At 34.3% G+C, this 18,727-nt stretch overlaps 1 protein-coding gene across 2 annotated transcripts in view; it reads left to right on the top strand.

Moving 5' to 3' along the window:
- The window catches only part of USH2A (Usher syndrome 2A (autosomal recessive, mild)), an 802,205-nt gene that overhangs the window by 164,713 nt on the left and 618,765 nt on the right, over positions 1-18,727 (top strand). For both annotated transcript variants that reach the window (XM_011929421.1, XM_011929422.1), the window contains 2 exons: positions 10,941-11,136; positions 14,815-15,456. In XM_011929421.1, the coding sequence (XP_011784811.1) occupies positions 10,941-11,136; positions 14,815-15,456 (838 nt within the window). The remainder of the gene's footprint in view (positions 1-10,940; positions 11,137-14,814; positions 15,457-18,727) is intronic.

Below are 18,727 nucleotides of genomic sequence, written 5' to 3'. Positions count from 1 at the left end.
GCTCAATCCGGTTTGCCAGTATTTTATTGAGGATTTTTGCATCGATGTTCATCAGGGATATTGGTCTAAAATTCTCTTTTTTTGTTGTGTCTCTGTCTTTCTCTTCTAATCTTTTAGTTGAGATTTTTTTCCAGCTTTTATTTTTGGATACAGAATCTTGGTATATTGTCTAGGCTGGACTCAAACTCCTGGGCTCTAACAATACTTCTACCTTAGCCTCCTGAGTAGATGGGACTACAAGCACATGCCACTATGCCTGGCTCTATATTTTTAATATTTAAGAATTCTTTCTTCCACCGATTGTTTATTCCTTTAGGCTTTGTTGTTGTTTCTATATTTTTTAATGAATGCAACTTTTATCTTCTGAGGATAACACAGGTATTTATTAAATTGTTATTAGTTGATGATTTCTTCTATCTCTATTCCCTGCATTGTTTGTTTCCTCATCTGGATTATCGTTTTTCATCCTCGTCCTTTATTTTTGTTTCTGTCATTCATGTTGTGTATTTTGCATATATGTTTGATGAATTTTGCAATCTGCTTCATTCTGTAGAGAAATGGTAAAAATCTTTCCAAAATGGCCTTTACTCATGTTTATGAGCAGCAGTACAGCTTTTCTTTGCATTGGTTAAAAGCTCAAATATTAGTTCTAGAGTTCTTATCTTTGCAGTTCTTTTCTGCTAGTTTTCTCTTTATGGAAAATAACTCTGGCTCCCAGCTTTCTGGATTTCCATAAACCCTGTAGAAGGGGAATTGTGGTGGTAAAAGGGAGAGGCGGTTTATACAGACTTTCACTTAATCCTTTCATGTCTACCTTGTGCCTCTCCCAATAACAAATTGTTGATGTTCCAACATTATGGAGTTGGTTAATTTCAATTATTCTTGACAATAAGACTGATGCCACTATGGAGTAGGATTAGTTTGGCTGGCTGAGTGGGGTTGAAAGGGGACCTGAAAATCTAAACACTTTCTGTGTAGAATAACTCTAATTCATGATTCTCAGCCTTGGCACTATGGCTATTTTGAGCTGGGTAATTTGTTGTGAGGGATTGATATGTGCATTGCAGGATGTATAGCAGAATCCCTGGCTACATGCCAGTATACTACATGCCAGTAGAACTCCTCCCCCCCCCCCGACCTTGACTACTAGAAAGTTCCCCTGGGGACAAAATCGTCCTCAGTTGAGAACCATTGTTTTAACTTTAGACCTGTGTGTACCCTCTTACTTCTTTCAATGTTTCATTATCTTCAAGTCTTAAGGCTCTCAAAGATTCTGTAGGAAAAAATCAGTTTTCATATTTTAGGAATCCAATTCAGCCAGCACTCAAGCTGAAACTTCTCTGATTATTTAAGAATATTGTCAATATTTATTTCTATTTCTTAATTTCATTTTCTGTCTTCAAAATTTTTGTAAAATGTATTTCTTCCCTATTGTTTTCTCTGCTGGCCTCATTAAAATTATAGGTTATATTTTTAAAGATTCCTGTTTTGTTATTGAAGTATCAAGAAAAAGAGGAAAAGGCACATGCTTGATCTGAACTTTATCAAAAATTGTTAATTGTTTTCATCTCTTACTATTAACTGTTTTCTAGATCGATCCTCTTGCTTTAGGAATCCAAATCAGCCTGCACTCATACTGCAGTTTCTCTGATTGGTCAAGAACGTTGCCAATATTTATTTATATTTCTTTATTTCATTTTTTTGTCTTTGAAATTTTTGAAAAATATATTTCTCCCATGTTGTTTTCTCTGCTGGTCTCATCAAAATTATGAGTTTTACTTTTTAAATTGCTGTTATTTTGAAGTAGTGAGAAAAAGAGGAAAAGACATGTGCTTCATCTAAATTTTCGCAAAATTTTATATTTTAGTAAATGTATTTAGATGCATATTTTTCTAACAATGGGCATTCTTAGTTAACGCCTATATCCTTTTTCTTAAGCAAGAAAATAAATTTATTATAACTTTTACTTATCCTGCCCTAGTATTCCTCATGGGCAAATCATGTCTTAATTTTATTAATCTTTGAATGCACCATTTCTAACAAGTTGGATCCTTTATCAGAAAGCAGAATGTGTACAATATACTTATCCTTTAGTTCCGTCTTCCTGGACACTGGCTCTCTTATCACAATAGGATGTATACCTACAGATCAGTTTGATTGTAATTTAATTTACTGTATTTGGCAGCAACATCTTATAGTGGTAACCTAGACTGAGATGAAATCTTCCATTTCAATTGACAGTTATAAAGCAACAGACTATAGATTTAAATTATTTGAGTAGTTACTACGTTAAAACACATCTTTTTCTTCCCTTCCTTTGCTCCCAACCACAAGCACAGCAACCAGTGTATTTCCAAATTTTACTCCTGTTTATAATGCTATTTCTTAAGCTTCTGAACATTACAGTGTACATTGCACCTCTGCTAATCTCCATCCAAATTCTGCTATGTTTTGGAGTTTGTCTGTGAGAAAGTGTAGTGCTGATGAGGGGATTGAAGTTTCAGGATTCCAATTTTGGCTGCTTAACAGGAACAGTTGAAAGATGGCATGAGGTTTTTGATCCATGGTTTTCCATTCTCCTGGTATAGTAAGCATAGGTATCACTGCCAAACTTCTTTGGAGCTCTATGTTATTTGGGTTTAGAGCTTGGAGCTACGTTAAACAGCTGAATAAATGTTTCCCAATGGAACTCTATCTATGATGCATCTCCTGAAAATTCTGAGTGTTGTTAACTAGTTTCCTCTTAAGTTGAGTTTATAGTTGTTTTGTCGTGTCCAAATGTCTTTTTGAGACATTACTTCTGACTGAAGAGAGTGATAGAATTTATCCTCCCACTTGAAATGATAAAAAAAAAGGACAAAATGTATTAAATAATTGTTTGCTAGATGTTGGACATCAGGCAATGAGGGCAATATTTGCTGAGAAATAGGAAATAAATTATGTGAATCTTACAATTGACCCAGATTGCTGCTTTCAGAGTATTTCCAGTCCATGACTTAGGAAGTGAAAACCCAAATGGAGCTCAGAGGGTTCCCCAAATTGAAGAGATATAGCCAAGTGTTTCAGGAATTCAAAGTAGTTAGTTTGCAGAGAGGAGAGAGAGGAACACAGAGATAATTCCACATATCTACAGAGCATCTTCCTTAAGAATTCACTTGAGTACTGATTACTGCATGTATGAGGCTGCAGAAAGCACAACTTTCAATTACTAAAAGTAACAATAGTTGACACTCATGTAATTCTGGGAAATGTGCCTGTTTCCACTAGCTGAACTGGAGAGAAAACGTATGATTCACGGGGCATTGGATAAGTGTACACAAAAGGGGCTAGCTTCAATAGTGGAGAATAGCCCTAGGCTGATAACTACTTCAATACCACCTAATAAATCTTAAGAGCAAGACTCAAAAGGAATTGTTTCCAAGTAATTTAACTGCATCCAAGAACAAAACTCAAATATATTTGTAAGAGCACTAAAATACATAGTATCCAACAAGAAAAAATTCACAGTCTCTGACACCAAATTAAAGATTATCAGGCATGCAACGAAACAGGAAAGTACAACTCATAATGAGGATGTAAATACATCAGTCAAAATGGATCCAGAATTGTGAGAGACGTTAGAATTATCAAGCCAGTATATATATATATATATATATATATTTTTTTTTTTTTTTTGAGACGGAGTCTTGCTCTGTCGCCGGGGCTGGAGTGCAGTGGCCGGATCGCAGCTCACTGCAAGCTCCGCCTCCCGGGTTTACGCCATTCTCCTGCCTCAGCCTCCCGAGTAGCTGGGACTACAGGCGCCCGCCACCTCGCCCGGCTAGTTTTTTTTTGTATTTTTTAGTAGAGACGGGGTTTCACCGTGTTAGCCAGGATGGTCTCGATCTCCTGACCTCGTGATCCGCCCATCTCGGCCTCCCAAAGTGCTGGGATTACAGGCTTGAGCCACCGCGCCCGGCCCAGGCCAGTATATTGAAACAGATATTATAACCTTACATAGTTTAAAAGTTACATAAAAATATGGAAGGTACTAAATAACCCTACAGATCAAAATCCCAGAGAAAAACCTACAATGTATGGAATAAAAATACACTGGATATAATTGGTTATACATTAAACATAAGACATTTATGTTTTATTTAAAAAGTTAGTGAACTTGAAGTCATAGTAATATAACCTATCCAAAATGAAACAGAGTTGAAAGAGCATTTGTAAAAATGAAAACAGCATTTGTGAGCTGTGGGACAACTTTTAGAGGCTTGGTGTATGTGTAATTTGAGTCCCTACAGGAAGTGGTGGAGTGGAGCTGGGAACATAAAAAAATATTCAACGAATTTATAGCTGAAAAATTCCAAGTACATTAAGGACTGAAAACCATAAAGCCACACACCCATGAATCTCAAGAAAACTAAAAAATAAGTAACACGAAGGAAATCACAAAACGCATATTATAATTGAATTGCTCAAAGCTAGTGATAAATTTTTAATGATAAAATAAAATACTAAAGCAGGCAGAGGAAAAAAACATGTTAAATACATAAGCAAAACAGTAAGAATGGCAACAGATTTCCTATCCAAAATAATGCAAAGAAGAAGACAGTGGGACAACATTCTTATAACCGTGAAAGAAAACAAATAGTGCACTTATGATTCTATATCTAGGAAAGAGATCTAAGATGAAGGTCAAATAAAAACTATTTTCAATACATATAATGAAAGAGTTCATCACACACAAACGTATACTATAAGAAACATTAAAAAGAATTCCTTCAGTTGGAAATAAAATGGTATCATATGGAAATATGGATCTGCACAAAGAAACAAAGAACACCCAAAATGGCAACTGCATTGGCAAATATGGAGGGTATTTTTCTAATGATTTAATTTTCTTTAAATACAGTTGACAGTTTTTTAAAAAAATAATAGTATAGTAAAGGTTTTATAACATGTATAAGTAAAACGTTTGGCAGTAATAACACAATAATTAGGAGGGGGAAAAGGAAGTACCCTTGACCCTAGAACGACATGGGAGTTAGGGGTACTCATTTCCCACACAGTCAAAAATTCATGTTTAACTTTGACTCTCCAAAACCTTAACTACTAGTTGACCAAAAACCTTACTGATAACATGAACAGTCAATTAACATTTATTTTGTGTATATTATTTACTGTATTCTTATAATAAAGTAATCTAGAGAAAAGAGAATCTTTAGGAAAATCATAAGAAAGGGAAAATGTATTTACTATTTGTTAGGTGAAACTGGATCATAAAGATCTTTGTCCTCTTCATCTTCATTTTGAATAAGATGAGGAGGAGGAATAAGAGGAAGAGGAGAGATTGGTCTTGTTGCTCCAGGGCTGGCAGAGGTGGAAGAAAATTCTTTTATAAGTATACTCATGCAATGATAACTCATGTTGTTCAAGGGACAATTGTATACTATTGTAAGATCGTTATACTCTATTTGAAGTAGTATGTTACTTAAAGCTGGGTTGTGATAAAGATGTAGAATAAAAGCCACTAAAATCATAAAACAAAGAGTTATAGCTAATAAACCAACATGGAGATAATTTGAATCATAAAGAAATATAAAATAACACAAAACAGGCAAAAAAAAAAAAAAAAAGAAGAAGAAGAAGAAGAAAGAAATCCCAAACAGAGGGGACAAATAGAAAGAAAATATCAAGATAATAGATTTAAACATAATCATATCAATAATAATGCTAAATATACATGTTCTAAATAATCCAGATAAAAGTCAGAGAATGGAAGATTGGTTAAAAAAGGAAAAAGTACAACTTAACTATATGCTGCTTGCAGAAAAGATATTTAAGTACAAGACACAAATAGGTTAAAAACAAATGTTGGAAAAGATAAATCCTGTGAGCACTAATCATAAGAAATCTAGGGTAACTTTATTAATATGAGAAAACATGAATTTTTAGAAATTTTGTCCAAGATAAAATATTGCCCAGGATGAAGAAGGTAATTTCATTTTGTGAGGAGTCGTTTTATCAATAGGACATAACAATTCTTAATATTTCTGTACCAACAACAGAGCTTCAAAATGCACAGAGCAAAAACTCATGTAACTGAAGGAGAAAGTAAAATCCACATTTGTGGGCAAAAATTTCAATACCCTTCTCTCAATAATTAGTAGAATAAACTGACAGGAAATCAGTAAATCCATAGATTAGAACAACACTGTCAACCAACTTGACCTAATGTCCAGTTATGGAACATTCAACCCAACAGAGCAGCAAACTGCACCTACTTTTCAGGCCTACACAAAATATCTACCAAAATAGATCAAATTCTGAACCATAACACAAACCTCAAAAGATTTAAAAGAATTCAAGTCATATAAAATACATTATCTGGCTGCAGTTAAATTAAATTAGAAATCAATAACAAAATAACCTGGAATTGCACTAAATATTTGGAAACTAACTCACACAATGCTAAATAACCCAAGATTCAAAGAGGAAACCCAAAGAGGAATTAAAAAGTATTCTGAACTGAATGAAAATGAAAACACAGCATAAGAAAATTGTGAGATGCCCAATAGAGCAGGACTTAGTAGTATATGAATAGCACTAAATGCCTATGTTAGGAAAGGATGAAGACTTCAAAGAAATATCTTCTACTTTACAAAATTAGCAAAAGAAGAGAAGACCTAAGCCAGACTAATGAAAGCTATTTCTGAGTTTCTAACTGCATCTCATGGAGATGATCATTTCTTTCCTCTGCTCTTGTGGCTGAAAGCATGTTAAGGCCAAAACTGTGATTCAGGCAAGACCGAAATTTCTAAGACCAAATTGCATTTTAAGCCATAAAGAGCAGGAGAATCTCCATGACTTGAACTGTGAATAGATATTTGTTTGTTACCAGAGATAGTAATTGTACTGCTTTATCTGTCTTTCCTTCCATGCTAGTAAAAGAAAGCTCAATAGTAGTTGATCACATGATCATAGAGAATAATCTACATTTCTCAGCCTCCTTGGCAGCTAGGTGTAGAAATGTGGTTTAAGTTCTGGTCAATGATATTGTATCTATTAACTTTTGCTGCTCAAGTTAGTGGCTAAAAACAATAAAAATTGTTTATTTATTTAGGATTTTATGGTTTGGCTCAGTGCTGGTGTACACTGACTTGTCCAACCTCTTCTGGGCTCTCTCATTTGTCTGTGATTAGCTAGCTGGTCAAGTAGCAGTTAGATAGGAAGACCTCACTCATATATGTGGTGGTTGACAAGCTGGCTGTTCACTGGGGCACCTCAGTTTTCTGCCATACAACTTCTAATATTCTAGCAGGATAGCATGAGCTTGTTCACAAGGTGATCTCAGAGTTCCAAGCCCAGCAAGAGAGAATGAACTCTAAATTTGCAGGCATTTATTCACTTATTTATTTATTTATTTATTTATTTATTTATTTATTTATACCTTATGTTCTAGGGTACATGTGCACAAAGTGCAGGTTTGTTATATATGTATACATGCGCCATGCTGGTGTGCTTTTGCAGGCATTTTTAAATGTCTGTTTGAATCATATATGCAAGCATTATATGTGCTAGTATTTGACCAAAGAAAACCAATAGGTCAATCTAGAGTTGTCCTGGAAGGATCGTACCAAAGAGTGTCTTATGATTTGGGGAAGTATATTTTTAAAAGAAAGAGGAATGCCTTTCTCTCTTTCTACTTCTTGGTGGACAGGAATTGGTTTTAGAGTATGAGTAGATTTGTATTTTCTCACATTAAAAAGGGAGAATCTACAGCTATAGAATCTACAGAAGTAAACTTGGTATTTTCAGTTGAATTTTGGGAAACTGACTAAAGTTAACAATTTTAAAAGTAATAATGCCTTACTTTAGTTTTAAAGTATATTTTAAGATATAGTTAATATACAGAAATTATAGTCTACATGTGTTACAGAAACTTAGATTAATGAAATGGGAGTAAACTTGTTATTTTGTTAATTTGTGACAGAATTGGTCATATAGAAAGAATTGTTTTTATTGACAAAAATATCTGGATAAGACTTAGGTTTTCACAAGAATCAAGGCAATAATATACACTTTTGGGATGTATGTGAGAAAGTGACCATGCAAAGTCAGGTGTACAGAAAAAAGTGGATATGCTTTATGGAAGAGCAAGGAGGAAGAACAGAGAAGCCACAGAGATGGTAGATAATTGGAGTGCCAATGAAAATCTCTAGCTGTAGGGGAAACTAAAGGGGTATTATGAATTGCAAAGTAATGATTTAATTCCTCTTTTACCCCAAACCTTTAATAAAGGTTAACAACTACATTTTGTTTCTTTCTTTGTTTTGAACAAGAGTTCTTGAAATTGAGGCATTAGCTGAGTTTTACCTCTGGGTGACACAGGGCAGTGCTGGTAGGAGCCAGAAAGACTTCAAAATGGAAGAAGCAGAAGTGTAGGGTCAGGGCGACTATGAAATGATCAATACACATAGAATTCTTATAAACTTAAGGAGCACTTCTGTCATTCAGGAATGGAATTAGGGTCATAGGCAGCCTTATCTAGATTTCAAAAGGTAAGGACGCTCCAGCTGATACATGCATTACATATAAATAAGAATACAACAAGACCAGGGGCCGTGGCTCATGCCTGTAATCCCAAATATTTGGGAGGCCAAGGCAGGCAGATCATCTGAGGACAGGAGTTCAAGACCAGCCTGATCAACATGGTGAAACCGTGTCTCTAATAAAAAGACAAAAAATTAGCCATGCATGGTGGCCCAGCTACTAGGGAGGCTGAAACAGGAGAATCTCTTGAACTTGGGAGGCGGAGCTTGCAGTGAGCCGAGATCACGCCATTGTACTCCAGCCTGGGCAACAAGAGTTAAGCCATCTCAAAAATAATAATAATAATAATAATAATATAACAAAACACACAAAAGAAAAAGTTTTTGCACTTTTATTTCTCTTTGCCTTTTGCACGCTTCCTTGCTATTTGAAAACATATTGTTTACATGTGGGTAATGTTTAAGATTATTATTTGATGGAAACATAATGTATGTCCAATGCCTCAAGGTGTTTACCATCCATTTGGAGAACAGGACTGATACCTGTAAAGCACCAGCAAATACTCAGGCCTGAGTTATGGGTTGATGTACTTGAAGTGTTACAAGTATGTACTGACAGGCCTATTGGATTTTCATGATGTGCCTGTATGTTACACATATCCACCAATAAATGCCATTTAGTTTTGTAGGCTGAATCAAATCTCTTTCTTGAGTAATGATTTTGTATCTTCTGGACTAGATATGAATAAGACCGAGAAACAGCCAGGCACAAGAAGGTAATTCATCATTCTTACTCATCGTACTTAACATATGCATCTTTGATATTGAAGTTCATTATTATCTACAACTACATTTGGTTTACATATAACCATTTATCTTTTAGTCTTAGATATTTTCATATCAATTGTCTTAATTTATCCTTAAATAAAGCTTCCAGTGAGTCTCTATTTCTTGGATGAGGAAAATTGAGGCAGTGATAGGTCTTTAAAAATTATTTAATTTCTAAGTCCTTCCCTATATCTTGTAACTGAATCCCAACCTAGATATTTTTAAATATCCTTGAAATTAAATAGAAATCAAATAATATCTTTTCACAAGTAGGTTACTTCCCTCTATGGTAACTCTGCCTCCAAATGTGAAGAGCTGGATTTAATCCAAGTGAAAGAAAGTCAGGGGGGAAAATGTCAGGGACTATAAAAGAGATTTGAACTCTGTACCCACATTGCTGTGTTAGAGTCCTAAGTTATTAAATTTCTCATATTTATTTGACATTTTATATACATATGTCTGTTTATGAAGAGTTAAGTTCTTATCTTTCTTTAATCAACATAGTATTATCTATGCATAAAGTAGATGAACACTATATTTTATGTATTTTCATTCTTCTCAAATCAGATGCTTGAAGAGTAAAATGGCACAGTGTTTTAGCTGTTATTTTGCTTGAAAACACTTTAAAACAAAAAACATTTTTGGAATTTCTTACCGCAATATAAATCAGCTAAATATATTTAATATGGTGAAATGAATCATACACATGCTGAAATAGTCCAAAAAGGGGAGTTGGGTAAAAAAAACTGTATTAGGGTCAGTATCAATAGGCATACATAATTCTATTAACAAATAACATTAAATATTGTTATATTGTTTATGGGATGATACCATTATAGAAAGATTCTCCCTTAATTTAAATACCTAGCATTTACAAAACAAGTTTAAATCAATGAGACAGTAAACAAGAGGAATCAAACAGAGAGGTGGGCTGGGTGTGGTGATTCACGCCTGTAATCCCAGCACTTTGGGAGGTTGAGGTTGGCGGATCACGAGGTCAAGAGATCGAGACCATCCTGGCCAATATGGCAAAACCCCGCCTCTACTAAAATTACAAAAATTAGCTGAGCGTGGTGACAGGCGCCTGTAGTCCCAGCTATTCGGAAGGCTGAGGCAGGAGAATCGCTTGAACCCAGGAGGCAGAGGATGTAGTGAGCCAAGATTGCGCCACTGCACTCCAGCCTGGTGACAGTACGAGACTCCGTCTCAAAAAAAAAAAAAAAAAAAGAGAGAAGTCGTGTCCTAAAGACTAAATTAACTGCTGACTGTTTTCTATTTTCAGTCTCTACATATTTATATTTTGATTTCTGTATATAGTATTTAATGGTTAATTCCCCATTTCCCTTTTATTCTTATACAACTAACTTCTATGGGTTTTATTTTCATTCAGTTCTATATATTCCCCCTGCTGAAGCCTCCCGTGTTGTGTGTCAAGAGGAAAAATATCTTATTACCTTCTTGTCTGTTGAACATTTAGTTTTCTTCTCCCTCCCTCCCTGTCTTGTACCTAATGAGCAAATTATCTAAAAATAGATACGTTCATCATTCTACAAAATGTTGTATCTTCTCTAGATTGGAGGCCAGTGTAATTGTAAGAGACATGTGTCTGGCAGACAGTGCAATCAGTGCCAGAATGGATTCTACAATCTACAAGAGTTGGATCCTGATGGCTGCAGTCCCTGTAACTGCAATACCTCTGGGACAGTGGATGGAGATATTACCTGTCACCAAAATTCAGGCCAGTGCAAGTGCAAAGCAAATGTTATTGGTACGTGTAATGCAAAAGTTTACAGTCACATCTCTATTATCATCTGGAATAAAATTCTCTATTTGATTTCTTAACTGAAGAGTAAAGCAAATTTCTTTGCTCAAGGAAGGCTGGAAAAAAAATTTGCATGAAATTAACTGTTTAAAATGATTAAATTAATAATTCTATCAAACTGCAGCTTGAAGCTTAGTTTAATCAACCCTTTAGAAGTTTCTTTATTCTGTAGATGCATTAGTTCACATGGTCCCATACTAATAAGTCATAGAAAAATATAATTTGCTTACTGCATAGATGTTTCTTTTAGAAAATTAGCACTTTTTCAAAATGTTTTACACTTAATGAGTTCTAAGCAAATCATTTTCATGCTAGTTTTCTTAATAGATCAAAATAAATGGATTTTTTCAAAATATTCTGTGCTACAGGGTCCTTTGTGATAAATCTTTCCATTTTTTTCTATTATATTTCTTTGAACTGTTCCTATGAAATGCAAAATAAGTCAACATAATTCTACAGATCATGTATATTGCTCGGGTTACTTATAAAGGGCTACAAAATTTTAATTTTGTAATTCAGCACCAAGTTGATTATAATAAACAGCTACCTTCGCTGTTATTTATCATTTTTTTATACAAGACGTGCTTTTTTGTTTGTTACTCCCACAGGTATTTTTCAGAAATTAGATTTGATTATAGCAATTTATTACATCCAACATTTTTGAGGGGAACCACTGCCACATAAGGACAAAATTTATCATGTGCCCAAAATGCACTATGTACATAATGCACTTTGAAATTTTGATATATGAGAATATTATGAGAGGAAAGTTTCCTGATGAAGTGAGCCCTGTATTGTAACTGAATATGTCTTGGTTCATATAGGAAGTTTAAAAAAGACCTTTGCCTTTCTATTGTCATTCAAGACACCAAGTCATCCATGGTTTGTCTAACACTGACCTGAACCTTACAATAATAAAAATATGCCTGGCCGTGATCACACTCTCTCTCTTTCTCTCTTTCACACACATACACACACAAATGCTTACATGTACACATGCATATGTACATATCATTCTGAATACTATTTTCATTTCTGTGATATACCTCTAAATCTAATTCTTTATCTTTTATTTATGTAAGTATACATCATGCTACACAATTCAGCTAGACAAGCGTTTCAGTTTAATAAAGAGAATATAGGTGTGTTTAATGGCATTACATGAGATTTCTCTGGTTTAAAGGAACATTACATGAAAATCTGTAATACAATTTGTCTTTATGCATCTCAAGCATACAAAAAACTAATTTTTTAGAAAGAAAGAATAACTAACGTGTAAAAAGAAGTACGTATTTGTATGTGCTATCTACGATGCTGAAGGAATTCTAAGACCTTGAATTCAATTTGTATGGCATCCTTTGTTCTTTAATGTGAGATATATTTTAAACTCAAGATGTGAACACAGAAGTTAAAGCAAGGCCTTTAAAGACAGTGAAATAATTACTTCTTTATATCAACGGAATCTTTCTTGTGATGGTTAGATTCCAGAGCTTGAGGAAGGCAAAAATCAAAATTAATTTAGAATGTGTTATGCTATCCCTACTATGTGCCTATTTTGTTGATTGATCCAGATGGTTTTCGGCTGGAAACAGAAATATACATTTTGTGAAGACCAAATTCTAAATTACTTCAGTATTATAAATAATTATTATTTCTAGTGTTATTTCTGCAAATGTGGCACCTTTTATAAAAACAAAAACTTGATATGCATATATATTTACTTTTCTAATGGGATGAGCAAGTAACTTTATTCCATTTCGCCTTGTTAATATGAAAAAAAAAGAAACCCAGAAAATACAAGTGTATTTTGTATACGCTTCAGAAAGCAAACTGTTAGAGTTAACAAAACTGCTAAATCTTACTAATGATTCTATCACCAGTAAAATACATTAGCACCAATAATTTTATTAAAGTAGGTCATTCATCTAGAATAAAAAGGGAGAAGAATGTGAATTAAATGCCAAGTGTGCTAACTCGCCTGTACTTGTTAACACCGAATGTGATGCCCTGTAGGCCTTCCTGAGTATCGTTAGGAATAGATTACCTGTCAGGAATATGTATGGCATATTCAAATAAGCACTGCGCATATTTTTAAAACTGATATGATATGAATCCATGTAGACCAATTTTAATAGTTCAAAATGAGTCATAATTCTTGTTAACAATACAGTTATTTTTAAAATTTGCAGCAATAGTGGTCCTTTTTTATTTTCCTTATTGAAATTAAATGATATGCCTTAGGTGAGTCATTCATCACTGTTAAAGAACTTCCCTTCCATTGGAGTTCTTGAATTTTTATCCATATATATTCGTATATATTATGCATTTCCTTCCAGTTTAGGAAATGTTTTTCTACATATGAATTCCTGAGTGTGTTTTTGACTCTTATTTTAAGACTAATTTTTAAATTGCAATTATAGCTTGAAGTAAATGTTTCAATTGATTCAACCCATGCAGTCAGTTATTTAAATTCATGGATATTTGGAGACTATCTAAAGGAAATATTTTGCATCTAAACATTTACTATTCTAATTTTTTTTATTTCTTTGCCTTGTAATACCCTTTTTTTAGAATAACCTTACTTGTCAGAGATTTAAGTATAGGTGTAAAACATTTTCCTTCATTCGTAAAATGTATATGTGTATTACTTTAAATAGAAGTAATATAAAAAACAGAATTTACTTAGTGTTTAAAGAGGTATGTTCTGAGTCATACAAGATGACAAGCAATGTGATTGCTTTATGAGCCAAGGAGAGCGTAATTTATATTAATTGAAAATGATAAAATAGAGGAGCATACAAAAGGATTAAACTAAGAATTGCCCTGGATAAGTTTTATTTATATTAATTACTTAAATGTCTGGATTCAGAAATAAGTGTATATGCTGTTTTCGCAAAAATAATTATCAGCTTACTTTATTTTTTCTTTTTTCCCAGCTTCACTAAGGTGTAATTAAATAAAAATTGCATATATTTATGGCAGACAACATGATGTTTTGATATATGTACACATCATAAAATGATTAATTCCAGCTAATTAACATATCCATCACCTCATGTACTCATCATGTTTTGGGGGTGAGAACATTTAAGATCTAATCTCTTAGCAATTTTCAAGTATACAATACATTATTACTAAGTGTAGTCACCATGCTGTACAACAGAGGCCCAGAACTTACTCATTCTGTCTAGCTGAAACTTTGTACTCAGGTTAATATTTTATTAAACATCTTTAGAGATTTCTTATCTTTAGGAAAACAACTAATTTGTCCTATGTAATTCTACTATAATTTTAAATGAGCACATTTGTTAAAATAGTTTTTAAGATTTGTTAAAGAGAAAAAGAGCTCCAGCATATGTAATAGAAACATTTGCATTAAGCGTTTTCTTTGCATTAAGTAATAATTAAACATTTATGAAGTTCATTGCAAACAGTTGTATATTAAAGCTAAATTAAATATTGCCATTGCATTTTGAGAGTATGATTAGCCCTCTATGGCACTACTTGTGAGAAAACACTCAATATTTTGTGTTCGTATTGTCTGCGGTAGCATTGTTTGTGCCTCATCTATCTCGAATGAAATCATTTTTCCATCCTCACCTTTTAAATATATTTTATCTTTAGGGCTTAGGTGTGATCGTTGTAATTTTGGATTTAAATTTCTCCGAAGCTTTAATGATGATGGATGTGAGCCCTGCCAGTGTAACCTCCATGGCTCAGTGAACAAATTCTGCAATCCTCTGTCTGGGCAGTGTGAGTGCAAAAAAGAAGCTAAAGGACTTCAGTGTGACACCTGCAGAGAAAACTTTTATGGGTTAGATGTCACCAATTGTAAGGCCTGTGACTGTCACACAGCTGGATCCCTCCCTGGGACTGTCTGTAATGCTAAGACAGGGCAGTGCATCTGTAAGCCCAATGTTGAAGGGAGACAGTGCAATAAATGTTTGGAGGGGCATTTCTACCTGCGGCAAAATAATTCTTTCCTCTGCCTGCCTTGCAACTGTGATAAGGCTGGGACAATAAATGGCTCTCTGCTGTGTGACAAATCAACAGGACAATGTCCTTGCAAATTAGGGGTAACAGGTCTTCGCTGTAATCAGTGTGAGCCTCACAGGTACAATTTGACCATTGACAATTTTCAAGGCTGCCAGATGTGTGAGTGTGACTCCTTGGGGACATTACCTGGGAGCATTTGTGACCCAATCAGTGGCCAGTGCCTATGTGTGCCTAATCGTCAAGGAAGAAGGTGTAATCAGTGTCAACCAGGTAAGAAAGAAATGTGTTACGTTTTCAGTGCACAATGACATTCCTTTTGTTAACTCATAACAGGTGACTTCTCCCTGTTTCTGGTTTGTGGCTTCTACAAATTTTATTTCCAAAATCATTGTTGTATTTAGATCATTATTCAACACAGATACAACTATTTAACTTGTTCAAAATTATCAGGCTTATTTATGTTACTATTTTGGGAGGATACTTCAGATAAAACTCAGCCGATCAGGTTTATTTCATAATTGAGACTTAATTTCTTCACTTGAAGTAAATCTCCTTTTAAACAGTTTTTTTAAAAATTAGATTAAGAAGAGTCAATTTTATTTTCCAGAGAAAGGAAAATTTGAGTTGAATATCCATACAATGCCAAATATTCAAGTGATGGACTAAATCTCGAATAAAGCTGGCTAAATGTTTTCAGTGAAGAGGCTATATGTTCTAGCTTTGTATAGAAATACTTAGAATTGTTTCTACATGCCATCAAATTAATAAAATAGGCTACTGTTTAATCTTATTGTGTACAAACTTAACTTTCCATCTCTTTCCCAATTGAAAGAGGGATAGACCCCATCTGTGGCTCTCCTTACATTTAAGATTTTAACTAAAATACTACACCTTCTTTACAATAAACTCATTATGATATCATGATAAATATAAGTATTTATCAGTTGTTTAACAGCTGTGCTAATTGTTGTTCTGTCAGCCAACATTAGCTCTGAGTTATATGGGTCTATAAAAATGAGCATGATACAAACTTAAAAGTGTGATTTGCTTGCCAGAGAAGGAGTAGAACAAAAGTTCTGTTTACGTAACAAAGAACTCAGCCTAGGATAACTGGGCCACGCTTTCTTTTCCTTTGGCATTGGTCAGTGTGACAAGTAAGATCAAAGAGACAGGAAGGAATTGATGAAGTGTTCATTCTTTTTGACATGTAAGTATTAGAAAACAATTTGAACTGGTTTAAACGTAAATGGAGACTATATTATAACTACATATTCCGTAAAAACCTAAGAAGGACCACTGCAGTCAAGACTCAGGAATTAGAATGCTTCCATTGATGCATATTCATTCGTCTCTCTCTCTCTCTCTCTCTCTCTCTCTCTCTCTCTCTCTCTCTGTCTGCCTTTTGCCGAAGGGGACTTTACTTCTCTCTTTGTCTATATGGGTATATGGCCACCCTATGTCCCCTGAAATTGTTTATAATTCTACCACCAGCTACAACAGAGAGATTTATTAGCTACTTCTTAGTTATAATTTCTAGAGGAAAATTGGAATTGACTCACTTTTGTTTGGTTGGTTACCTCTCAGCCAATTCACTGTGGCCAGGGGTGTCACATACTTATAAAATGAGCATGGCTTTTAGGGACCTTTTCATCAGGTAAATATCCCAGAAAACAGGAAGATTATGGAGACCTGGGCAGACAGCCTAAATGACAGATACAGCACATTCACTCTTTTTACCTTCGAGTTAATCCTTCCAAATTTGCAATTAACTTTTTGGTATCCTAAGATGATGTTTTTTTCTCTTTCACTGTTTATCAATATCTCTAATTTTGGAAACAAGGTAGATACTCTGTCTCCTGCATAGTCAAATAACCATGATTTATACATCCTTCTTTCTACGTAAACCAAAAAAAGCTAATAGATCAAATGTTATATCCTTTTGAGTAATTATCCATTGTTAAAATTTACTGTTCCATTCTAACTTTAATTGTATATACAATACAAGTCACACGTTTTAAACAATTTTTCTGATTTTAGATAAACTCTGAAATCATAGTAACAAACATTTGTTCCCTTTGGTCCTTTCAATGAAAGACCCAGCCCATCATCTCAGTACTTTGTACACCTACCAGATATCTAAATGATGAACTAAAATAGTTAGAAAATCTTTTCTGGTTGTTTTGTATATCATGCAGAAATAGCCATGGATAATTTAATCTACATCATGCATAATACTGTCTCCTTTGTGCCCTTCCTAGGATGAAAAAATACTGACTTCATTGCTCTTTCCTTCATCTTTGTGGCTCTTATTGTGGTGATCTCTTTGTTCCCAACTCTAAGACATTTTCTCCCACCCAAATCTATGGCTCTTTCCTATCTACCCTATATAGTATTGGCAGAATAATTCCCCTAAAGCACTTATTTAGTTATGTCATTCTCCTGTAGGGTTACCTAAAATGGGTTTTATTTTGCTTATCATTTGAGTCCAATCTGGGCAAACATTTATGAGTTTGTATCTTCTGGTCACACTCTAGACACCCAGCTTTGCACCCTGATACTCCTATCTTCTTCAGACACTGCAGCCACTTCACTGGAGCTACACATGTCGCATGCAGAGCTGATTTCAATCTACCTGATGCTCTGGTTCATTCTCCTTTGCCGACATGGAATGCAGTATAATCCTCCTTTTCAATGTTAATTGGCATCCTCTGACTAGTTTTACTATTCAACATAGTGCCTACAATTCTCCATCACTCAGTGAACAACAAAGTTGACATGAAGCATCAGTGTTTTAAGAGGTGGTTTAACTCAAACCTATAGAAAACTTGAAAATAGTGCATTTTTGAAAATGTGCTCAAGCTTCTATTGTCTTCATGTTCAATTTATTATATGACCTTGAAGAGAGGTTTACGTTCAAGAAATAATAATACAGATCTCATGTAATTACTCCCTAATTATGCTTCTTTCTTCTGAAGACCATATGGACCTATAGATGGAGTCAATGAGTTAAGAGTAGGGAGCATTAAACATGGTGAAAATATTTTTATTTACTGAAAAAATTCAACAGTGTATTGTAAAATATTTAGTATAAAATGTACCAGACTGAGAAAACATATTTGAAGCTCCATTTCTTCAGCTTACTGACTCTCTAAAGGCATTCCCCTGTCCTTCTCAACAGGGGACTTCCATATTTTCTTCCAACTGTCTATTTCTAGCTGGGGGTAAGCAGCTTTATCTTTAAGCTGGTACCTGAGGGGAGCCTGTATCAGTTCTACTCATATCCTGTTGGTCAGAACAGCTTTGTATATCTATACCTCACTGAAAAAGAGGCTGGCAAATAGATGCTCTATCTGAATATCCAGGTGTCTGTTTAAAACTTGGGGCCTCTGTTATTATAAGGAATAAGAAAGAAATTGATCCTTGAAGACTATACTAGGCTATACTAGGAATGTCCTACACTTGCAAAATTGGCTGGCAGAACATTAGTTTACTTCCAAACAGATGCTTTTAATGACTATGAATTTTGTACTTTTTGGATAGA

The sequence above is a fragment of the Colobus angolensis genome, unplaced genomic scaffold, assembly GCF_000951035.1.
Source record: "Colobus angolensis palliatus isolate OR3802 unplaced genomic scaffold, Cang.pa_1.0 Scaffold81, whole genome shotgun sequence".
Lineage (NCBI taxonomy): Eukaryota > Metazoa > Chordata > Mammalia > Primates > Cercopithecidae > Colobus > Colobus angolensis.
This window is presented reverse-complemented; position numbering and strand designations above follow the sequence as displayed.